Genomic DNA, 23,760 nt, shown 5'->3' with positions numbered 1-23,760 from the left:
AGCTAGACGATCTTACTTTGCCTATCCATGTGATGGACGTGGACACTTTAATATACGAATTCCTACTCAAGTATGATAAACGATTCGTTAATAATATGTATCATAAAATATTGATGAGAAACATTAGGAGCTTTACGAGTACACCTTTAGTACAGACTCAAACCATTCAGACCACTGTTAATTTAACAGTGATAATTTTTTCTATAAAAGTTTGCTTTTAAAAATACTATTAAATAAATCCTAATAATCGGCAGTACCTATCGATAATTACACATTTTGAATTCAAAATCCCATTTTAACCGAACCGCCAAGCAACAGAATTCAATTTTATATATCATAGTTTATTAGATAAATCAGTTTGTTGCTTAAACTACGTCCTCAACTTAACATACCGTATGCAATGTTTCATTTGTGTTTTCGCTTGTTAGTTAATATCTAAACCTTGTCATTTGCCTGCTTTATTGTTAAGATTAGAATTTAAGTTTAAATATGCGGCTACTACTGGTTCTGGGCCGAGAAATGTTCGCCAACGCCTGCAAATATGCTCAAAAAGTACAAAACTGTCGTGCGTCCAGCTGCTGGCCAATATAAATTGCGGCTTATGTAAATTATGGCCTATCAAAAGTTATTTTTGATGTGTTGTTTCCTTGAGGCATCGTCGTCGTGTTTTATAGTTTGGTGGATATTAGGAAAATGTATAAATGTATTTGCTTTGATATATAATATGTATAGATAAAAAAATAGGCTTAAAATGTTTCGTTTTAGCATTTTGTTGTTGTTTAAATTACTTTATATTGGCAACTCTCATTACATTGTTATGCATATAGTTATGTAGTTGATAAACGCGTAAACGTGCAACTATTTCGCTTTTCTGATGACAAAAAAAGCTTACACACAGCACACTCAACCAATTATAAATAGTAGTAGTAATAATTTATAGCACAATATGATATAGCAGCAGTTTGAAACTTTTTACACATGTCACAAATGTTTCCTTCCATTTTTTTGATTTATTTTTCGTTTTTAATCGAGTTGGTGGTCAGAAGACGGGATGCAAACAATAATAAACAAAACAGACTGCGAGCGAGATAGCTAAATTATTGACAATTTTAGATTTTTAAGTGAGGGGACAAAATTTCACATAATTTAGTTACAATCGCCGCAAAAAGTGCATGTGCAGCCGAGGCCTAATATCGTTCGCTTTGCATTATGAAGATACATATTTAATTATAGATGCGTGCATGTATGCAAATAGTAACCAGCGATGCAAAAATTAATTTAGTTTACGTGGTAGGCAATTATGATAATATAATATAAATTTTGTTTTAATTGTCTTCAGCTTTGAGACATTTAGGCAAACGTTTAGTTTTCATAGTGAATTTGTTTTGTTTTTTATAAAACGTGTTAAGCATAAGATTGGTTGGTAATCGTTATCATATAATCATACAAATATAAGTGTTTACTCGCTTTAAACGCACTCCGTCAAACATCAAATAAACTAAAGAGAACATTTAGGGCAATCCCTAACACTCGTTTCGAAGCACAGGACAAATATTCTCTTTATCGAACTTAAATTATATATTTATATCAAAAATCCGTTTGTTTACAATTATAATAATAGTGCCATCTGGTATGCAGACATACTTGCATATGCCTATAGTTGCGGTCAAGATATTAGCAGTGAGTTTCGCCCCTCTGTTTCAGATGATGCCAACGGAAAACTCGAATCAAATGCTTTTTATTCGGCCGCAGCTATATATACACAAATAAATTTACATATCTAGTTTAAAGTGTCACTCAGTTGCTATGAAACGATTTCGTAAGGGTATCGTACTGTATTGTTTTATCAAAAAACGTCAAAACGTAAAAATGCATTCGGCTTATAGGCTTAAACTTGTGTTGTATACGTTGTCTACAGAATTTATGTCCATGTTGTTTCTTGTATATAAATATTTAAAATTTGTGTGTAGTTCCATCTTGCTGTTATTCGCAGTTGCTGATGATGCTGCCTAATCGTTATCGTTATGGGTGTGTGTTGTGGTTTCCGCGGGGAAGGGTAAGGGGAAGCGTTGTGTGTGGCGTCCCTCCTTAGAAGTTATCTTATTATGAATGATATGGCGTCACATAAGTTGCTGGGAAGATTCCTTTCCTATTGCCGATCTCGCCGTTCCACCAATTCTCATCGGAGCGATCTGTGACGGTGATGACATCGCCGCGTCTGAAGTCCAATTCGCCGGACTCCTGTGGCACAAAATCGTACAGCGCCTGCACGAGCATCTGCAATTAGAAAGAAAGAAATCGATGGAAGATCATGAATCTCATATAATATTCTTGGCATCACTGTTTGTTTATAGTTCGGATGGGTGGGCGGCGGCGTGCAAAAGCATGACCTCAATGTGTTACGCGAATTTGTATTTTTAAAAACGAATACACGCCTGTCTGTGCGGCAAAAGCGTCCGCGGAACGGACGGCAGGCACACCCACCTCTTCAGGTATCATATCACGCAATTTGACATCCTGTGACCGGGACACGCTCGCCGTCCGATGATATTCGACCAGTTCGTTGAGGGAGTTGAACTTGACCACCCAGAGGAAGAACTTGCTTTGGGCATCGCGCAGAACCTTGAAATGCTGAACACCATCTGGGCATCTGCGAGATAAGGAGATCATTAGTGATTAGTGATTTGTATTAAATGTAAGACATCATCCTCTTGACGATACTCACTTGACTGATAAGGAGAAATCGCCGGGACTGGATTCGCTGATGCGTATCAAAAAGGCGCCTTCGTGCTTATTGGACAGTAGCTTCTCGGCATCCGCACGTGTGATCCGACCGTAGTACCAACTACAATGCAAGTAAGGATTAAATACATATTCATTAAATGATTTTGGCTTGAACTCACTCATGGTTCTTCATTTCTATGTAGTTGCTGGGTATGAGGCCTTCCTTCCCATCCAGCTCGGCGCGATACCAATTTGAATCATCTTCCATATTTAATATCTGTAAAATAACGTTTTTTTTTATTACGTAGTGTAAAATCTAAATACATTCTAAAATCAATTCATCAGATGATCAGATGAGTATGCGAGTAAAAACAATATATTTTAATTCCTGTATCAAATTAATTTTGAGCGGCTTAAATATAAAAGTAATTTTTTTTTAACGCTTGTAGTTGTATAATGTATAAGCAATAGTGTTATTAAAAGTCGATAAAAGCTTTAGAAAATAAACAATGTGCATATAAAGTAGGTTTTACTAAGCGCTGATAAAAACGTTAAGGAAAATTGATTATGAAAAGGACTTAGTAATATAAATACTTTTATTAGTGGAATAATCAATAGTCATTAAAATTATAAATAATTGGTTTAACATATACAGAGAACTTAGTGCAGTGTTTTAAAAAAGTAAATATTTGTATGATAAACTTAAGTAAGTAATAGCTGGCTAATTAAATCCATCCTAATTAAGTCAGGAATTTGAGATTTTAATTACTATATTCTGTCAATAACACACCAGATGCCCATTGAGAAAACCGACCCCCAAAACGCTTTGTAAGAACCTGCTTCTGTTGTTTCCATTTTAAAGGCCACACCCCTTTATTCGCCCCAGACAATGGGGATCAATCGAAAACATTCTTCCGCTTTGTTCATTGGAGACTGGCCCGATTCCCCAGAGATTTCGATAAACAATTTTCAATTGTTTGTTGATTGAGAGGCCCAAAACTGTGTCAGTGCGCAATCAATGGCGGGCAATGAAGATAGGCTTACGCTCTGGGAAACATATCTATTATCTCCCCTATTCTCATATCTTTTTCGTGCGGGACGCTAAAAATAAACAAGCATTATGGCTGACATGTGATAAGAATGTTAAGTAAAACGGGGCTCGAGTGGGCGAATTTCACTTTTGTGTATCTAATGGACTTTTCTCTAGCTACTTGTTTTTGTTTGTCCATTTCGCATGCCAATGACACAACAAGTAGTCTACGTAATCGAAGTCTTTTATTTTTATGATTTCTTTCGATTGCCAGTCAAAATTGAATTTTGTATCCTCTGAAAAGGTCTCGCTGTTTGCATTGCCTACTGGGAATTCCCATATTTGAAGGTGCTGAGCGGAGATTTTTATGAATGAATCGGTTGACAACGACCTCCAACAAACACTTGAACCTAAATCCGCCCTCCATTAGCCTTCATAATTCGCCCCCTGTTTGTTTTTCTCAAGGAAATCTTCCCACAATACACATGTACGTAGAAAATATATTTATTGTGAAAAGGTCAGGATTTTGTCGAAGCAATGGCTTCCTATTCACTAGAAGAAGCCTTAAATAAATACGTAATTATCTGTATGTGTTTCGTTTATTTTTCGCTAACAGATTTTTCCTTGAGTTACTAAGTTATTTGGCAGGTTTGCTGTTTTTCAATAACTTTTGTTCGTCGAGTTGAAATAATGGAATGTCATTCAAATGAGTCACTACACCCTGGTGATACAATGAAGTTAAGGGGTTGTTGGGTTTCTTAACTTGCAAGAAACTATGTGTCACTCATATAATTTTCCCAATAATGCCTCATCTTTAATTAAGGGGAAAATTCAAGGGGTTGTTGTTTCTTATAATAGTTGGTAATGAAATCAGGAAGATAATAAAACTATCAATTAGGTCAAATACTTATATATAACTATTTAAATTGATTTAATAATAATATGTATAAAATTTGTTTTTGCTTAAGTAAACGGTATCTTAAAGTCGTGTCCATCTCTATCTCATGTTTTGTTTTTTGGTTACATTTTCGCACATTGGCTAGAGGAAGGTATTTGGGTGGAGTGGTGGGGGTGTCAAAGTCAATTTCAGCTTATGTAAAACTCAATTATTGTTTTCACTGTTGGCAGTGGCAGGCAGTGGGATTTTGCCCGCTCAGCTGGATCTGTCCCGACTAATTGGCATAGCTCCATAGTTCTAATCCACCCCCCATAACCGATCCCACCCGCATCTGTCACCCAGACATTGTTCATCGTATATTTATCTTATTTTTAGATTGTTTCATTCATTGAAAACAGCCCGTCGAGAAATGCATTTCCACGGATTCGTCGTTTATTACAGAAAGTTTTCTCGCTGCCCTACACAGAGAGAAATCATAGAAGGTATTTCTTTAAATAACTCTTTTGACACTGTAATATTGATTACTTTTATAAACAAAATTAAATTTTTATTAACAAAAATTTTGTTGCAAATAATACTTCTATTCAATTTGGTATTAAGAAATCAATATTCTGTCTAATTAGTAATAAGTAATTTATTAATTAAAATGTATATTGCGCAATGAGTGAAATAAAATAAAAAAATTATCTTGTCTAAACAACTAATTTTTGTCTAAACCCACATGTATGTGTAGGGCTAGTGCATCATATTGGTTTTTATTCAGCTTCATAACTTGTTCAACGTTAAACCTTTTTTTCAGTACAGGGAATGTGCCTGGTTGTTGGATAATGCATAAATATTTTGCGGCGCTCTCGGAAAGCTGGCACGTAGCGGCCATGATTGTTATTATCAATTGTTTATTCTCGTATGTTTATGTAATTACTACACACAAATGTTTTTGTAGATTCTGGCTCTACGCTGGAAAGTGTCAAAGCGACACGAACGTTCACTTTTCGTTGTTTTCGCTATAAGCGAAAGTTGAACTTAGAATCCCATTTCGTGTTTTTTAACGATAAAACGTGGCTGCTTTTGGTGCTATAAAGCCGTTAGAATTCGAGGTAGAATTCCTAGAAAACTGAACTCTAAATATTCAAGAAAATTGTTGTTCTAAAAACCAGTTTCTGGAAAGAAACCAAATGAAATGTTTGATGATTCACGGATCCTCTCTCTGTCGCTGTGTCTGTGAGTTTGCTGGGCTGGGAATCTTTTCGGATAAGGCCATCGGGTGACTAAGCAAAGGCAAACAAATGCGTTCGAACTCGTACTCATATCTTCGGCGATAATCCTACATTTCTCGGTTTCGGTTTCCCTATCCAGAGATCGCCACAACTGGTAATGACCGCAAAGACAGTTGGGTTAAACGAACTGCTTTATCAGTATGGGGGGTTGTTTACCGACTGATAAGCTTGGACTACGGAGGAAGTCATCATGGCAGCACTTCGTAGACGTAGTGGTAGACCTTCTAATGGACGAGTGCAACGCACACACTTGACCTTCGGGGAGCGATAAAGAAGCTTCTTCGGCGAGTCATTGACACCATCAATCAGCCGCAGCAGCATATGGAAAAAATGCAAAAGGGAAAAAACCTGCCACAAAACCCTGCCTGGGCCTGGGTTCCTGCTGTGACTAACCTACGACAAGGTAGACACACCAACAACTGCCGCAGTTGCAGCTACGAAAATCAGCTTACTGCGCGCCCTGGCAACAAGAAACCGGAAAATTCGCCAGCCAAAACAAAGGGCCTGGCCTAGGACAGCCAAACACAAACACCTGGAAGGCAACGGCGAAAAAGATCGAATCGCAGCCTGGCAGCAGCATTTTTCTTTTTCTTTTGCCAGAAACTAAAGCTGGTCCAGCGCAGATCGGATGTGCACCACAAAGTTCCGCAAAAGCTTACAATGTAATCAAAAAATATATCACGAAAATGGTTTTTGGAATTACCAATCGATTGAATTTTAAAATTATTGTTTTTTTTTTTAACTTAAGTTAAAAAAATTTATATATACAATGTGTTTCTGAAATGTATGTTGTAATCGTTGAATTATTTTTTGTGAACAGTTAATTTGTATTTATTTTATATAAAATGTGAACATTTAAGTGCTTTGATAACAAAACAAGTTTTGGTTTTGTTTGTAATCAAAAATAAATAAAACTAAACGTTTATAACATCCAGGAGTTAAAACCTTTAAAGAAAAAATACTTAAAAAGAGGGTGTAATTTAAAATATTTTTGAGTCATTAAACAATATAAAGACAATATATAAGATGATACCATGTGAGAACGGGAAATCCCCATTGTTGTCATGGTAATAATGTCATTTGGTTTTCTGAGTTTTGCGAATGTTTCATTAAATTTATAAGATGAAAAGGTGCATCTGCAGAAGATAAGATGTGTTTCAATTTTGTTACTTTTGCCAGCTTTTTTAAAATTGATAACTCAAACATTTTGCAATCTTGTACATTAGTTTAAAAAAAAAATAATTTAGAAAAGAAATTGATTGAAACTCATTGATAGAATTTGTTTTAAATATCTTTGAAGCAAAACAATTAACAAAAGTTGATCATTATAAAGCCACTATGTTAGATGAAACCATGTAAAAACCATTGGTTTTTCTGGGTTTTGTAAGGGAATTCATGTTTCGTTGAGTCACCGGTAATAATCTTTTCGTGTTGCCTTCTGCGGATGCACCTTTTGAACCGCTTTTGCCAGCTTTTACGAGTATCTGCCACCACTCCTGTTTGTCGGGATTTAGTAACCAAATCCGTCTGGGGCCTGGGATGTGGGTTAAGGCAACGACCTGGAGCAACTGCATCGCTGCAGATTATGCATGCAGGTCCTGCCCCGCCTCCGCTACCACCCCCTCCACGAAAAGTCTATGAATAAATCCAGATATTATGACGGGTGGACTCACCTTTAGGATCTGAGTTTTGCGAAAACTCAGCTCGTCGTCGGCCGTCGCGGAGAAATCGTGTTTGGCAATCGCTTCCATTTTGTGTTGTTTATTGCTGCCGCTGTTATGTGCGTAATTGTAAACGCTTTTGGAGTTTATTTTAATTTAAGTTTAAGTTTTAGATTTAGTATTATCAGCCTTGATGCACCACACACACACACACGCACTGCACAGCACACACAGGCAGGTTGGAATTCTCACCGCTCTAGCTCTCTCTTTCTCACTCACTGCTCACTAGTGCTGTGGAAATGGAAACGAATCCGTGATTAGTTAGCGCGCATTATATAAACAATAAATCATGGATACGCGGCAGGGCGCTTTTCTGGTTAATAATAATATTTTTGGGCTAAGCGAAGGCGAGAAAAGCGATTAAAAATACACCGACACCGACGACGACGACATTCCCAGGCAGCGGAGCAACAGAGAATGACAGCCGCTCTCTCACTCGTTCGCTCTCCCCTCGTTGTGTGGGTGTGTGTGAGCGTGGCAGCGTTGCCAGCAGCATACAATTTTAAAATTCGGGGAAAAGCAGGTACCGCAAAAGCAATTAAATGCTGGCGTTAACTTGTTGTTGTGCTATTTTCTATTATTTCAAAGCCAAACAATCCGAGCATTTTGCGATAAATATACTTCAACAATCTAGGGCGTGGGTGCTTGCTGTTGGCAATGCTGCCGCGGTGACGTTGTTGTTTGTTTTATTTTTTGTAACCCCAATAAACACACACACTCGCACACGCGGCGCTTGTATTTATGTGAACAAGTTTCGGCGAATTATTTTGGGTTTATGCGTTTGCTAGCCGGCCGCTATGTTATCTTGCTTAAAAGCGAAGATGGTTAAAAGCTTAGGCGACGATAATTAAGCGCGGGGAGCGGTTTAGTTACTTATATCTGCTGCCTAATTTGTAATTCACTTTTATTTTCATAGCAGCGTGACCGTGGCTGGGTCGCTTAATTTTACCAGAAACACGTAGAATACCATTAGTCAGTATTAACAGCAGCCCAAAGACACGAATAGTATTTTTGGTAGAGTTTATCCTGGTCACACTGCGGGACGCTTCGCCATCTTAAAATACAAAATAGGAGACGCTTCGCCGGAAAACTCATCAGTGCTATTCAATTCCAACAGGACACTTCAATTTGCCTCGCCCCATTTGTCACTGCGTCGTCATGCAGCGCCACAAGGAACTGTACAAGGAGCATTCGCTGGTGCTGAGTCCGCGTAATCACTGCCAGGAGAACAGAGATCGTCTGCAGGCGGCGCGCGCCAAAAACCGAGAGGATCGCTTTCATCAGAACCGCATCATCAGTGTGAGTCCCACGCCTGTCAAAATGAAGCCACCGCTAGCGTCCCAAGAGGTTCTTCCCCAGGAGAACGTAGCCCCCCATCAACACGGCCAGGAGCAGGAACAGCAGTCGCAAAACCATGTAAAGATGCCCGTGGAGCAATCAATCCCAAAAGCAGACCGCAAAGCGCTCTTTTTAAAGCGCTACATGGAGTGGAAGACCTCCAGAAGCAAGGATCACAAACAGCGGGAACAGAAGCGTCGGGGGGCAGACAAAAATGCGCCGCTCGTCAATCAATCAAAGGCCTTTCCGAAATCTAAATCATTTCGGGTTCCCGAAAACATGGCTCCCATCAAGCAGGAAGATGCACCCGTTTTTCAGCCTCCCAATCGCCACTCGCTCTACGTGATTGTCAATCCTTGCAAGGACAAGAGCAAAGTATGCGAAGCAACGAAGCCAGCGACTGCGGCTCCTCCGGTAAACAAGTCGTGGCGACCAGCTCTTCGTGCAGATAAATCGGCAGCGTCTATCCTTCATAAACCTGCGGCTGTAGCTCCTCAAACTACCAAGCCCCTGGCTGCAAATCCTGCAATAAACAGTAATCCAGTGGCTTTGGCCCGGCAGAAAGCAGCAACGCCAGCAACGAAACCCGTGCCAGCAACTCCATTAACCACCAATCCAGTGGCTTTGGCCAGGCAGAAGGCATCTTTGCGTCCCCTACACATTGCCTCCAGTAATGGCAGGACGCAATCTACCAGACTCAATACTGCCCCTGCAAATGAGCTCAAGAAGGTTACCACCATACCCAGATGCACGCCAGCGTCGCTGACCAAAGTGAAAGCAGCCCCGGTACGGCAACAGCCCGCTGTAAGCAGCACAATGCCAAAGGTGACTACTGCTCCAAGACCGCCAATAGGTCGTCAGGCAAACGTGGTGAAGCCCAAGCCCATTCGTGGCGGTGGTGGTGCAGCGGCAAAGTTCAAGGCTTCCGGTGAATTGGCCAACAAAGTCCCTTTCAGTCACACCATGCGCATGAAGGCTAACAAGCCGAAGGGTCAGTTTACAAAGCTCCAGGAGATCACGCGGAAGAATCCGCAAGTGAAGGCCGAGTTGCTGCAGGCAGCCACACTAGAGATACCGCCTGTCACACCGCTGGACGAAGCCCAGGATGAGAATCCCTTCCACGCACAGGCCACATCCACGCTGTGCAAGTCCAGCAGTGGCAGCGGCACTCTTCTGGAGGCTTTTGACGACAGCATGAGTCCTGTGGCACCGGCCAAAAGCGAAGGCGACAGCACTGTCAAAAGGATTTTGCTGCCAGCGGACAAGACTGAAAAAGTGCCAGTACCGGTGGCAAAGAGAAAATTCGACTTTACGCGTTTCTCTGTGGTCAATTCACCGGCGGAGGACTCTCTGATCCTGCACCCAGAGCAGACGACCGGTGAGTTCAGCAGTGATCTTTCTCTAAGCCCAATCTCACCTTCTCATTTAGTTAAGGGACCAGATGCAGGAGATGCCACCTTGGTGCCGTCAGAGGTGAAGACTCCGCCACGCCGCGAATCCGACGGAAAGCCCAACTATCTGAGCCCGTTCGTGAGCGTCTCGCGCGGAAAGGTGAACTCGCGATGCGAGAAGGAGAAGCGCAATAGCTTTTACCTGCCCGACGAGGAGTCGCCGTTGGAAGTGCGCCGGGCCATCGAGTCCGTTCTGTATTTCCGGCTGCAGCTGAAAAACGAGGTCGAGCGCCTCCAAGCCCTTTGCGTCGAGTGGGAGGCGTACAGCAAGGAGAACGAGGCACGGTTACAGGAAACGGGCGGCATTGACATGATCAACGTGACCATCGGCCAGACGCGCCTGCTGACCACCAAGAAGATGATGCAGTTCAGCGGCCTTATCGATCGCTGCGAGCAGGGTGCCACCGGCAAGAACCGAAGATCGAACGATGGCAGCGAGGAAACGAAACCAGTGCAGGCAGAGGATCTGGAGGGCTGGTGGGACATGTTGCGGCTGCAGAGCGAGAACGTGGACAAGCGCTTCGATAACCTGAAACGTTGGAAGGCCAACGATTGGCTCGATCCGGATGCAGTGGCAGTCGCTGAAGAAGCCGTGCAGCCGAAGCCAAAGCCCAAGATGATAAGTCGCAACATGAAGATCAAGGCAAAGGCCAAGCCCAGCAGCAATCTGCAGCAGTTCCTTCGCAAAGCCCATGCCAACATGAAGAAGCCAAAGGTGGAGGAGCCTGCAATGGACGATGGTCTGCCCTCCACGTCCCCCCGACCCAGTTCGCCACGGGTGATCGTTGTGCGCGACCGCAGGTCCTTCTCGCCCGCCCGCACCGTTCTCCGAATGTCGACTGGCGAGGCACGTCCGTCCATTGCCGGCAATACGCTCCTGAAAACGGCCATTCTAGCGGCTGCGGAGCAGAATGCGGCCAAGACGCCGCCACCGAGACCGCGCACCTCCATCCTTAAAACTCCGGGCACCGCCAAACGACAGAACCGTGGCGTCCTATTCAGCGCCAAGAAGAGCGTACGTCGCTTCCAATTCACCTTCGAGGAGGGCAACATCAGCACCGACGAGGCAGTGGGCGCCGATAAGCTGGAGGACTGCGAGGAGGACATGTCGCTGGAGGCGTCCTCGGAGCGCCGATCCCTGGAGCAGGACCCCGGAACGAGTCAGACCAGCGGCACAACCCCTCGGACCTACACCCTGCGCAACCGGCGGGTGGCTCTGCGTCCCTCGTCCGAGTTCATGTAGTGTTGTTCAGTTTATAACTCAAATCAGATGTAGAATTGTTTATATGTTTATTTTATAGTTTAATGTTTTATTGCGGAATGCCATTAAGTGTTAATTGTTTAAGATGTTAAAATGTAACATTTGGCGTTTTTATTTTGAGGAAATTGAATCATAAATTATCTTAACTGTCTTGATATGTGTAGCGTAAGCTGATAAATAAATAAATAACGAATTTGATGTGTTTACATTTTATTAAAATAAATTTTAAATGTATATCAGCAGAGTATGTCAAATTACTTAATTAAAAGAAGTTTTCGGATTTTAGTAAAATTTATTATTAAAATAAGTTCCTTTAAATGTTAATAAACTATTTTGAAATGATTTTTTTTATATATATTTATAAGTTCCTAAAATTTAAATATTTCAGTCTCGTTAAATACAAATATGTTATAAATGCATAAACAAAATGCCTTTAAAATTACCAGTTATTTGATTAGAAGTTTCGAAGTTGAAAATGATAAGTTGAAAACTCAAAATTTGGGTGTAAGTATTTGCTAAGACGTTATTTAACTCCTATCTGTTAATTATTTTTTGGTATATTTGAGGTATTTTTAGTACTTCCAGGTCATATTTCAGTATATTTGCCCGTGTACCCAGGTATATTTTAACGGGCATGCTACGGTCCCACTGTGATTCATAAATGTAATGGAAGTCCACTCGACGGCAATTTAAATTGAATTTTGAATTTGCTGTTGCATTCAATTGTAAATACGCGCTGATAAGGCCGCCAAATGAAAGTGCAAATAGCAGTGATATCGCGCCGCGCATCCCACCGCAGTGACTAACAGCCTCTCGACCATTTCGTTCGCCCGCGACGCCCTTTGAGTTGAACGCATTCACATTTCCGAGTGCAGATTTTCTTTTTGTTTTGCAGGCAGTGACCGCGCACTGTAATCAAAACAGAGACAAAGATTAATTGCTGGCTATCCCGAAACCACAACAGACGCAGCAAGGACTAAGCATGGACACAAGTGGCGGCAATTTAGGTGAGAACCTGGTCAATTTATATTTCAAATTGAATTTTCAACCTCTGGTACAGCGTGTACTTGGCATGGCAGTTGGCCGTCCGCTGGCGCGCAAATTGTTCCCCTTGATTTTAAGGCCCCCCTTTACTAGTTTAACCCCTTGGGCTGCGACTGCCAAGCGGATTTAGGTACCCTAATGGCATTTCGATTTGCATATTTTTGGCGATCGGTCTAAATTTTGATTTATTGCAAGTTTTTGCACTCTGCTGACGAAACGAAAAGTGCTTTTAACGATCTGGGAACATCCCGTATAGCCGCGTTGCCAGATAGTCTGATACACACATAGACATGTGCTTGTCTGTATTGGTGTTTTTATTGGGGTACAGTCTTGGGGGCAGTTGTTGTTTGCCCAGAATAAAGGGCAAAAAAAGCATTGGCAGGCCCTTGAAATTAATCCGGGAATTATGCTAAGGTCTTATGAAGCTTATTTGCTGTGGGGACTTGGCAAATTGGGTGTTTAAAGGGTAACCAAAAACGCGCACAAAATAGTAACGTCGACAATGGTTGCCACTACTTTCGAAGTACTTATGCAAACGGCTCAGATAAAAAAAATATTAAAACTTAACGTTAAATTAACAAATAATAATAGCTACGCTTTACCTAATAAATTAATATTAGAGATTTAAAAATAACTTTTCTTGGTACAAAATAGTATGTGTTATCGATATGGCGGATGTCTATCGAAATACCAACACAAGGTGGCAGCTCTGGCGCACAGCACATTTCAGGGTTTACGCAATTTCGAGCCGTACGATTTTTCTCGACCCGTGAAAAGGCTTTTTGCCACTGCCAGGACAGCTCAATCTAAACCAGTAAGTGCAATAGGAGTTCCCCCTCTCTGAAGCGCCTATCCTAATCCCAATATCCAGTTAAAAGCGCCCAGAGGAGAGCCAGCGAAAGCCCAGAACCATGTCACACGCATTTGCCGCCGCCGTCTGCCGGTCCACCGCATCCATGTCTTTGGCCCTGCGCTGCAGCCGGCGGGCCATGAGCTCCGCGAGGACGCTACGCCTGGCGGCCGCCACTGCCTCCTCCACTGCCGGCAAGGACTGGCAGCGGAACGGACTACTTTCGGCCCCCCGCATTGGCAACCTGCAACAGTACCTCCGCCAGTATGCCAACGAGAAGAAGGTGTTCGAGCGCACCAAGCCCCACTGCAATGTGGGCACCATCGGCCATGTGGATCACGGCAAGACCACGCTCACGGCGGCCATCACCAAGGTCCTGGCCGACAAGCAGCTGGCAGAGAGCAAGAAGTATAACGAGATCGACAACGCGCCCGAGGAGAAGGCGCGCGGCATCACCATCAATGTGGCGCACGTGGAGTACCAGACGGAGACGCGGCACTACGGCCACACGGACTGTCCCGGTCATGCGGATTACATCAAGAACATGATCACCGGCACGGCCCAGATGGATGGCGCCATTCTGGTGGTGGCCGCCACCGACGGAGCCATGCCGCAAACCCGCGAGCACATGCTGCTGGCCAAGCAGATCGGCATCGATCACATTGTGGTGTTCATCAACAAGGTGGACGCCGCCGACCAGGAGATGGTCGATCTGGTGGAGATGGAGATCCGGGAGCTGCTCACCGAGATGGGCTACGACGGCGACAAGATCCCCGTGGTGAAGGGATCGGCCCTGTGCGCTCTGGAAGACAAGAGCCCCGAGATCGGCAAGGAGGCGATCCTGCAGCTGCTGCAGGAGGTGGACAGCTTTATTCCCACGCCCGTGCGCGAACTGGACAAACCGTTCCTGCTGCCCGTGGAGAATGTGTACTCGATTCCCGGACGAGGCACCGTGGTCACTGGACGCCTGGAGCGTGGAGTGGTCAAGAAGGGCATGGAGTGCGAGTTCGTGGGCTACAACAAGGTGCTCAAGTCGACGGTGACGGGAGTGGAGATGTTCCATCAGATCTTGGAGGAGGCCCAGGCCGGTGACCAGCTGGGAGCGCTAGTGCGCGGCGTCAAGCGAGATGACATCAAGCGCGGCATGGTCATGTGCAAGCCGGGCAGTGTGAAGGCTCTCGACCAGTTGGAGGCCCAGGTCTACATCCTGTCCAAGGAAGAGGGCGGCCGCACTAAGCCCTTCATGTCCTTCATTCAGCTGCAGATGTTCTCGCGCACCTGGGATTGCGCCGTGCAGGTCCAGATTCCCGACAAAGAGATGGTCATGCCCGGCGAGGACACCAAGCTGATTCTGCGCCTCATCCGGCCCATGGTCCTGGAGCAGGGCCAGCGCTTCACGCTGCGCGACGGCAACCTGACGCTGGGCACCGGAGTCGTCACCAACACCATGCCCGCCCTGACTGAATCGCAGCGCTCGGAGCTGACGGAGGGCAAGAAGGCGCGCGAGAAGAAGGTGGCTGCCAAGAAGTAGAGCCCGTAGACGCTGTCAGTCATTAACTAGAATCATATTCTTAAGCGATTTTTATGCATATTGTATAAGTTGTTGGCGCTCCAATCACAGTCGAGTAAAATAAAATCAAACCCCCATTAACAGAAAATAGCAGCCACATTTGAGATTAACAGGGAAAAGTGTTCCAAGTGAACTCCGTTGATTTTATAAAATCTAAAAATATTTGTATTTGTAATTGCAAAGTTCTAAACCATCATTATGTTTGGTATTTCTATTATCGAGTGCCGACATTAGCATAGTCGCTTTATCCAAAAACCCAGAACAAGATGTAATCACTAAAGGTAAAACAAAAGAAGTTTGAATTTCGGCACACGAAATCGATTGCCTATAGCCCATGTTATCGGTATCGGAAATAGATAGCTTCGATGTAGAAATAGATACACTTGCAAACACACATTTTTAGTGTTGGAAGATGCACCGTTGCAACCGCCTTGACCGCAGCTGATGATAAAGAACATTTTGAAATTGAATTGAAAATTGACAAAAATGAGTACTTACCGCGTTGACTACTTGTCGGGTATATTTAAACGCCGTAAACTGTAGTTCGCAGTGTGAATAATGCCTGTTTTTAATCCGCAGATTCCCTGGACGACACGGAGCCGTTGCCCGAGTTGAGTTTTGAAGACTTTTTGGAGCCAACGTCGGACAAGAGCTCCCAACACATGGAGATCGATGCCCTGGATTCGGATGTCGACGACGTCGACGAGGATGAAGCAGTCGATCCGGCCAACGATTCCCTCAACACGCCACAGTTCAAAAGGAACGTGGTGCACATAGTGGAGGACAAGCGGTTGCCCACATCCGGAGGAGCCGTCTTGAAGTCGCACGCCATTAAAGTGGTCACTGCCGGAGGCACCTCTCCGGCCAAGCCGCAAATTAAGGACCTCAAGATCCTGAATAACCTGAAACCGATTACCAGCAATACCCTCAAGATCGGCAGCACCACAATCGCCACCACATCCACGCCGGGCACCATCACCAAGACCCTGAGCAACTTGACCCAGATCAAGACGCAAGACGGCCGGGTAATCTTCGTTCAGAAGGCTGTGCCCGCCACACAGACGAAAACCCCGGTGGCCGGGTCACCAGGCGGAGGAATACGCCGCCTCGTTGCGCCGGCGGCCATACAGAAGGCGGTCCTCGCCAAGGGCGTGGCTCTGGCGAACACGGGTCTGGTCAAGGCGGCGGTGCCGGGCAAAGCAGTCACCTCCGGTACAACCGGTTCCTCCGGCTCCGCCTCCACCTCCACGACCTTTACCATCAAGGGCATCACACCGCTGGCCGGAGGCAGTGCGAAGGTTACATCCCCCGTCACATCGCCCACATGTCAGACAGCGGTACAGCACACAAAAATCCAGGTGGTGCGCACTGCCGATGGCAAGATCATCAAAATCAATCAGGCTGGTCCCTCGCTGCTGCTGAATGCCAAACAATCAGCGGTTGGAACTTCAGCCACCTCGGGATCTTCGGCTGTCAAACTATCGCCCTCCACCGGCAGTGTGGTGCTCGGCAAATCCGTGGGTCCGGTGCTGCTGAAGTCAGCGACACCTGTTAAGCAAGCCGCAACGGCGACGAGCACACCCACAACTGCAACGCCAGGCAAGATGTTGGTGCAGAGCGGGGGCAAGCAGATCCTTGTGTCCAGCAAGAACATCATCAAACTGTCGCCGAAAGCGGGGGCCACCAGTACGATAACGAACACGGCTGGCGGACAGACCGCATCTCCCACTAGCGAATTGCACGCTATTCAGTTGCCGGGTAAGGCAGGAGTGCAGTATGTACGCGTACTGACCAACACCAAGAGTGCCGTAGGACCGAGTGCAAGCGTGGCCGTTCCAAAGACCATGCCAACCCAGAAGATCACTGTTGTGCGGACTCCAGCTGGCACATCCGCTGCTACTAGCAAACCAGCCACATCTACTGCCACACCAGCCGTAACAGGTCCAGCTTCAGCAGTGCCGAAGGCGACACCTTCCATGGGTAACACGAACAAGATTGTAATGCGGACAATGGGCGGCAGCATTGTGCCGCTTCCCTCCATGCAGACGTTGGTCTCCAAGGTGTGTAAATGTGGTCTGAATTTGTGGCGCATAGCCTCCTAACCTAATCCTTTTTACAGCGTGCGCTGGGCGCCAGCACCAACGCCTCCAAGCCAGCCAGTGTCACCAACACAAACACCAACAGCAGCAGTAGCGGCAGCCCCAGTGGCAACCAGGAGTCACCACGCAAGAGCCGGCTTACTGATCTCAACCAGCAGCTGAAGCACTTGGCCTCCGCCAGCAGTGATGCCAGCGACAGCAGCGATGCGGGTCCGGAGGCCAAGAAGCCGCGATATGTGATCACCATGCAGCAGGGAACTCAGCAGACTACGCAGGCCACTCAAAAGCTTATCGGTCGGCAAACGAACGTGCAGCGTGTGGCGGTGGCGAGCAGCCCCAGTTCCAGTGCCCCCAAGAAAATCTACAACTTTGTAAAATCGACGGGGACCAATGGGGTCAAGTACATGATCTGTAACTCGGGTGTGCCCCAATCGTCGACCAGTGCCATGCGGCGGGGATACACTGGCTATGTGGACAACAAGTTGCGGCGCACGCTGTCCATTTCCTCGCAGCAGCATCGCTTCAAGCAGTTGAATCCCCAGCAGCAAACCAAGCACATGCAACTGCAGGCTCAGGCCAAGCAAAGGATAAGGCAGCAGCAGCTGCAATCGGTAGCGAATCAAGGTGGAGCCAACGCTTCCGGTACAGCCACCCATCCAGAAGCCCACCGTTCCCCGCCAAGCCGCTCTTCGACATCCTGAAACCAGCGGCAGCCGGGGCAGCAGCCACCGTCGATGCTCTAGGCGGCATGACCTCGCGACGGAAGCACTGCAACTGCAGTAAGTCGCAGTGTTTAAAGCTCTACTGCGACTGCTTCGCGAATGGGGAGTTCTGCCAGGACTGTAGCTGCAAGGATTGCTTCAACAATCTGGACTATGAGGTGGAGCGCGAGCGAGCCATTCGAAGTTGCCTCGATCGCAATCCAAGCGCCTTCAAGTAAGTGTTTTATTTATTTCGGAGGAAGATCGAAGAATATAAACATACCAAAACGAGAAATATCTGGTCCATTTTAACCCATATTTTATTTTTTTCAAACAGGCCCAAAATTACGGCTCCCAATTCAGGGGACATGCGATTGCATAACAAAGGCTGCAACTGCAAAAGATCGGGCTGCCTCAAGAATTACTGCGAGTGCTACGAGGCAAAGATTCCCTGCACAAGCATATGTAAATGCGTGGGTAAGTGAAACAGTTGGCCAGTTTGCATATTTGATTTAATTAACTAAAACCCATGTGATGCAGGCTGTCGAAACATGGAAGACCGTCCGGATGTGGATATGGACTCTTTGGATGGCTTGATGGGAGCGAAGGGTCCAAAGGCGGACAAAACAAACGATAAGCACACGTACGAAAACCGCGCCAATTTGTATTTGACGGACGATGTCATTGAGGCGACCATCATGTGCATGATATCACGGATTGTGATGCATGAGAAGCAAAACATGCCCGTCGAGGACACGGAGCGCGAAGTGATGGAGGAGCTGGGTGAAAGCCTGAACCAAATCATCACCTTTGCCAAGGACAAGCACGACACCTCGCAGCTAGATGAGTCCAAGGCAGCTTCTTAGTCACCAAAACTAGCGGTCACACATGAATTAGTTTTAAGTTCAAAGCGTTCTTGACATTTCAACCCTCTCAACCCTATTCTATTTTTGGCTTTCTAAAAGTTGACCTTAAAGTAAAGTGTACAATTTTAAAATAATCTTAACACAAAATGTATATACCATACATAGCAAATTTCAGATGTAAGAACATTTTAACCTGAAGGGGAGCAAAATAGCCCCTTTATCGTAATTTCAACTGATTGTGTTAAAAACTTTTCTTTGAAGAGAATGTAAATAATATAAAGACTCAATAAAGTTTAATGTCCCTTAAACACTAATTGATTGAAAGACGTGCGATGTTTTGTAGCTTGTTTATTCACCAACAACTTCAGTTACACATTTGTATTTTGCATTTGCATTGTTTCCAATTTATATGATGGGCGAGTATATTAAACTCAACGAATATTTCGTTTGGTTTTCCGATATCGGTTTCAGCTTAGTTAGCAATATCTCTATGAAATAAACATATGTCGAATGACTAGTATATAGGTAATAGATATTTATGTTCTTCGTATAGATAGTTGGTATTTTAGTTTCGCATATAGTTATATTTAAGTTAGTATAGTTAGTATAGTTGTATATTCTACTTGGTCACCATTGGTCATTATAAATAGTATATATGTATGTTTGTGTTCTGGTTTCTCCCGGTTCTCACCCTATAAACATGGCATGGCATGACATGAGTACACAAAGTTTCAAGGTTTGAGTAAAAATGTGATAATCGTTAAAGGACTATAGTACATATATATATATATGCTAATAATGCCCGGCTATCCATACTAAATATTCTGCTTTATTTTGACTAATATGCTCGCGCTAAACTATATTTTTTTGCGGTCATTCGAATACGAACTTTTGAGAGAGAGTATGTGTGTGCGGTTATCTTAGTTAGCAAATACATACAGTAAACAGTTAAGTTAAGTATATCAATTTAATAATAATAGTATTAATTTCGAATATTAAAATACTGTGCACAAAACGCTTTGGTTAGTTGCTTTAGCATTGTTGTTTGTTTGACCCCATACCAGCTTTTTTTTGGATTGTTAATTTCATAACACTTATGCAACATTTGAACATAGTTAGGCAACAATAACGGCTTGATTACGGATAATATTGTGAGTATGCTGCACTATTCAGTTAGAAGCTATATTGTCTAATTCACACGTTTATATTGAATGCTGGGCCCCCGAATGGGGGGCTTGAAGCATAAACTTTCACAACAACTTTATGAAAACCGAACAAAACCTTTTGCTAAATATCATATGTACTTTGCAGTTGCATACCCTGTACAATGTCTTTTGTACTACAACATATCTAAAAGTGGCTATAATATGCAATTTTTGAAGAGTCCCTTAGTTATAAAACGCGTGTTGCATGATTGAATTCGGCAATTCTTCAAAGCGTGAAAAGTGAAAAGTCATAACGAACACAACGTAGAATCTCGTGTACTATGAATGGATCTAGAGTATTATTGATTGAATAGTTCAAGTTTCACAACAATGGAACAACGATGATAATCAGCAAGTATTTCAGTTATTCGTATATACAGTTTGTCAATATAACCTCATTGTATACCTGCGATTAACTACATTTTGTTGGCCTTCTTTTGCCTTTTCCGGCCATTAAAGAGTTATTTTCCTTTACAATACGAATAATTTGGGTTATACGCGTCCAAAATAATGCCTTTGATGACCCATCAAATAGGGACTTATGCATTGAAGAGGATTTTACATGATCTTGTCGATCAAAACGCTAAAAGACACTTGCAGCCATTCAAGTGTCTTGCGACAATATCCTAGTGATCCAAGTTGATCTGGTTGAGTGCGGGAACGAAGTCGGTAATACTTATGAGCAAAAGTCTTAAACATTGGGTGGGAAGAGTTGAAGATTTGAGCAGTACATTGTATATAGTTTAAAAAATTTATCAAACACTCAATTTAGCGACTTCATTCTCCACTAGATAATTGAACGCATAAAATGCAAATAAATATATTCAAAATTGTGTTCGCGTATATTGCCTTCTACAAGTAACATATTTGTTTCCTATGGAAATGTATTTATTTTCCGCATACCATTCGGCACCAAAAGCTTAAATGTAATTCCCTTATTTTGTCAGATAACTTGTGTGTGTGCTATGTGGGCAACAATTTTACAAGATTTTTCGATTATTTAGTTTCTCTATTTTAACTTTAACAACTTGAATATGAAATTGATTTGTTTAAGGAAGGTGGGTCTCCGTTTTTAGAGTTATACCCCTTATTGCCCTCCAATTGCTACGCCGTATTGCCAGAAGGTTTTAATGGGTGTTGAGGAGCGAATCAAATGTGGACAGAACCGAGAACCAAAGTTACCTGGGTTTTCGGTTCTAAATATATAACAAAATTTTCCATTTTGTCAAGAAAAAAAAAATCATTTATATGATTGGCACGCTGTCTTCGAACTCGCAATCTCTTTGGCCTAACGTCTTAGGAAAGTCCAAATTTCCTGCCCAAAATGAATCGTATTTTGTGTGAGTTTTATGTGGATCCCAGGTCCAAAGCTGTGTCAAAATTAATTCCCAGGGCCTTCTATGGTGACAGATCCTTCGCGTCGCATTCCGGGTGATGTCTTCCACGGAGACCCCTTCAAAATTCAGTCGTATAACTTTCGCTATGCCGACAAGCCGTTTTATCCGATCCAGAACTATCAGAGGCCATCGCCCCCGGCTCCGCCGCCACTTGTGACGAAGCCCTCCTTCCAGACCTTCTACCACAATCCCCGGTTCAGTCAGGATCCCGAGTACATTCCCGCCAAGAGGAGTCTACCCACTTGCTCTGTCAGTGAGCACCGGAAGCGTCGTTTACAGCTGGATTCCAAGGGTGTGCCGTTGGCTCAGCAGACGAGACGTCCACCCATCCCATCCACTGTCACGGATTCCCCGCTCCTGAGAAGCTGCTGTCAAAGCGGAGAGTACCAGACCATGAGGCGGGACCAGAGCAGCACGACACTAAGAAGCAATGGGAGTAACCACCTGCGAGCCACTGGTGGTGGCATCCGCAAGGCCTCGGCCACCACCTTCTGTCGTGGCTCCAACACCCGGCTGCAGACCAAGCGAAGCGCCTGCAGTGGCTGTGAGATCGACATCAACATCTGCAGCGTGGACCCTCAATCCGAGGTGGACAACAATGTGAGCATCAAGATCGAGGCGGATGCCTATCTGCTCAACAACACGGATAGGGTCAAGCCGCACAAGGAGCAGAGTAGCAGCTCCAGGTGCACTGGTGCCTTTGGCATCGACATCGACAAGCGCTTGTCCAAGTTCAATGTGAGCGAGACGAAGCCGCGGACAAGTCCGGAATGGGATCTCCGGCAGAAGGAGAAGGTCAGGGAAGACGAGCGTCGCCGGCAGCTTCGGGAGGACCTTAGACTTGAGCGGGAAAGGGAGCGCCAAGAGGAGCGCGAACGTGCCCGTCAGCGGGAACGGGATAGGGAGCATCTACGCCAGCTGGAGCGGCAGCGGGATCGGGAGCGTCTACTGGAATTGGAGGAGGAGCGCGAACGGCATCGTCTGCGGGAGCTGGAGCGGGAATCGCAGCGGTGCAGGGAGTTCCACCGCCTGTGTGTCCTCCAGCAGCAGCTGCATCGGGAGGAAGCCAAGCCATTGAAGCCAAGACCACCAGTTCCAATGACCTCGCACTTGTGCGCTGTCACCTCCGATGACCGATTGCCCGGAATGGCCTACTGTGATTTACCTTCCCGCCGGAGTGAGCGTTCGGAGGTCTCAAGGAGAAAGCAACCTGTGCCGAGAGAAAGGCAGACTGCTCCGTTTGGTCAGAAAAGAGAAACCGTAGCATCCGCTACCCGCTCACTTACTCCCCGCGTTCGTCTACCCCACCTCCCATCGCCACCTCCCGTTCATCATCTCCCACTGGAAGTACCAATTGCTCCTCCAGTCGAAGCTCCAGCCCCATTCGCAATACCACCATCCCAAGAAACCTGGATCGCAGTACTTCGGGCACTTCCAATGGCAATGTCCATGTCACGGTCACCAGCAACGGAGTGCGGAGCAGCTGCAGCATGAGCAGATCCTCGAATGCTCGGGTGAGTGAGCCCAAGCAGCTGAATGGAAGCCAGCCGCTCGTCACCTCTCTGAACAGCATGCCCATAAGGATAACCACCTCGCGGACGACGGATAGGGATCTAGCGTTCAGCATGAATCATGTGCGGATGAGGGGATCTTCGCCAAGTGTGGCAAGACAGGATGCCTGCCAGGTGAAGATCGACGTGTTTGCGGACAATCTGCGGATGATGCGTTTATGAGAAGGGGAAGTACGGGGGGGGGGGGGGGGGGGGTTGGCATGGCTGCCTTCGGGGTCAGATCATCGCTAGAGCATAGATCTGATCTGACCCAGAGGTCACCCATGCACTCCCTTAATTTCTCTTTGATGGACCAGTTGTGCGATTCGTTATTCGACTTGTATATGTTTTTAGCCCAACAAAATCCGAAAAGAATACACCAAATTTCTATGTAATCTAAACAATTTGCTCCTTGATGCTCCCCCACCCATTAAATCAATGCAATTGCGGGCGTCTGCTAATTGGATCAGCAATTAAACCTTCCCTGCTGGGAGTAGAGTCTTCCGGGGAACGACTCTTACAAGCTCGAGAGCTCTTCGTACAGTCACATCTGATGTTTTCCGATGCGACTATTGGTGTTCTCAAAAAAAAAAAGTTAGTTTCCAAACCTTTGGCCACTAAATTGCCTCCAATATGTAGTAGGGTTCTTAGGATCCTTACTCTTTTCTCTCTCTTTACCCGTCACTTCGAACATCTAGCTCATCGTGGAGCTTTATTTTCACTCGACTTTCTAATTCTTTTATAGTACTTTCTTCAGATAATTCTGTGCTTGACTTTA

The 23,760-nt window shown here is 44.9% G+C and overlaps 5 protein-coding genes across 10 annotated transcripts; 4 read left to right on the top strand and 1 right to left on the bottom strand.

The window, feature by feature from the left end:
- Positions 1 to 1,000: 1,000 nt before the first annotated feature.
- LOC128255299 (growth factor receptor-bound protein 2) lies at positions 1,001 to 8,599 on the bottom strand. 6 transcript variants are annotated; one of them, XM_052984820.1, is made up of 6 exons: positions 8,524 to 8,599; positions 7,603 to 7,881; positions 2,904 to 3,001; positions 2,726 to 2,845; positions 2,485 to 2,650; positions 1,001 to 2,277 (listed from the first exon to the last, which is right to left on the bottom strand). In XM_052984820.1, the coding sequence occupies exons 2-6, from the start codon at positions 7,678 to 7,680 to the stop codon at positions 2,104 to 2,106; spliced, it is 636 nt and encodes a 211-aa protein (XP_052840780.1). In that variant the 5' UTR covers positions 7,681 to 7,881; positions 8,524 to 8,599; the 3' UTR covers positions 1,001 to 2,103. The 6 variants fall into 6 exon arrangements, with proteins under 6 accessions (XP_052840780.1, XP_052840782.1, XP_052840781.1 ...); XM_052984822.1 differs by having other exon boundaries at positions 8,553 to 8,590; XM_052984821.1 differs by having other exon boundaries at positions 7,603 to 7,987; positions 8,524 to 8,539.
- An 82-nt stretch (positions 8,600 to 8,681) lies between these two features.
- Positions 8,682 to 11,844, top strand: LOC128255298 (guanylate kinase-associated protein mars). Its single transcript, XM_052984818.1, has 3 exons — positions 8,682 to 10,366; positions 10,418 to 11,682; positions 11,716 to 11,844. Exons 1-2 carry the CDS (start codon positions 8,809 to 8,811, stop codon positions 11,680 to 11,682), a joined length of 2,823 nt encoding a protein of 940 aa, XP_052840778.1. The 5' UTR covers positions 8,682 to 8,808; the 3' UTR covers positions 11,716 to 11,844.
- A 457-nt stretch (positions 11,845 to 12,301) lies between these two features.
- On the top strand, positions 12,302 to 19,138 carry LOC128255612 (protein lin-54 homolog). Its single transcript, XM_052985318.1, is given in 7 exon segments — positions 12,302 to 12,707; positions 15,744 to 17,224; positions 17,284 to 17,880; positions 17,882 to 17,935; positions 17,937 to 18,199; positions 18,302 to 18,441; positions 18,505 to 19,138. Coding segments are annotated over 7 exon segments (2,886 nt in total). The 5' UTR covers positions 12,302 to 12,682; the 3' UTR covers positions 18,831 to 19,138.
- Positions 13,399 to 15,252, top strand: LOC128255615 (elongation factor Tu, mitochondrial). The gene is made up of 2 exons (XM_052985320.1): positions 13,399 to 13,558; positions 13,616 to 15,252. The coding sequence occupies exon 2, from the start codon at positions 13,656 to 13,658 to the stop codon at positions 15,123 to 15,125; it is 1,470 nt and encodes a 489-aa protein (XP_052841280.1). The 5' UTR covers positions 13,399 to 13,558; positions 13,616 to 13,655; the 3' UTR covers positions 15,126 to 15,252.
- Positions 19,139 to 19,242: 104 nt separating the features above from the next.
- Positions 19,243 to 23,644, top strand: LOC128255618 (splicing regulatory glutamine/lysine-rich protein 1). Its single transcript, XM_052985324.1, is given in 3 exon segments — positions 19,243 to 21,375; positions 21,428 to 22,707; positions 22,710 to 23,644. Coding segments are annotated over 3 exon segments (1,752 nt in total). The 5' UTR covers positions 19,243 to 21,359; the 3' UTR covers positions 23,166 to 23,644.
- The last annotated feature ends 116 nt before the right edge of the window (positions 23,645 to 23,760 follow it).

The sequence above is a fragment of the Drosophila gunungcola genome, assembly GCF_025200985.1.
Source record: "Drosophila gunungcola strain Sukarami chromosome 2R unlocalized genomic scaffold, Dgunungcola_SK_2 000011F, whole genome shotgun sequence".
NCBI lineage: Eukaryota > Metazoa > Arthropoda > Insecta > Diptera > Drosophilidae > Drosophila > Drosophila gunungcola.
The sequence above is the reverse complement of the archived record's forward strand: the minus strand, read 5'-3'. Positions and strand labels throughout refer to the sequence as shown.

What these genes read in the sequence shown, in the direction of transcription:
- LOC128255298 (XM_052984818.1), top strand. Translation starts at nt 8,809, where the DNA reads ATGCAGCGCCACAAGGAACTGTACAAGGAGCATTCGCTGGTGCTGAGT. An exon ending in GCACCCAGAGCAGACGACCG is followed by an intron (nt 10,367 to 10,417) that starts GTGAGTTCAGCA and finishes CTTCTCATTTAG; the next exon opens with TTAAGGGACCAGATGCAGGA.
- LOC128255299 (XM_052984820.1), bottom strand. Translation starts at nt 7,680, where the DNA reads ATGGAAGCGATTGCCAAACACGATTTCTCCGCGACGGCCGACGACGAG. An exon ending in GCAAAACTCAGATCCTAAAG is followed by an intron (nt 3,002 to 7,602) that starts GTGAGTCCACCC and finishes GTTATTTTACAG; the next exon opens with ATATTAAATATGGAAGATGA. An exon ending in ATAGAAATGAAGAACCATGA is followed by an intron (nt 2,846 to 2,903) that starts GTGAGTTCAAGC and finishes CTTGCATTGTAG; the next exon opens with TTGGTACTACGGTCGGATCA.
- LOC128255615 (XM_052985320.1), top strand. Translation starts at nt 13,656, where the DNA reads ATGTCACACGCATTTGCCGCCGCCGTCTGCCGGTCCACCGCATCCATG.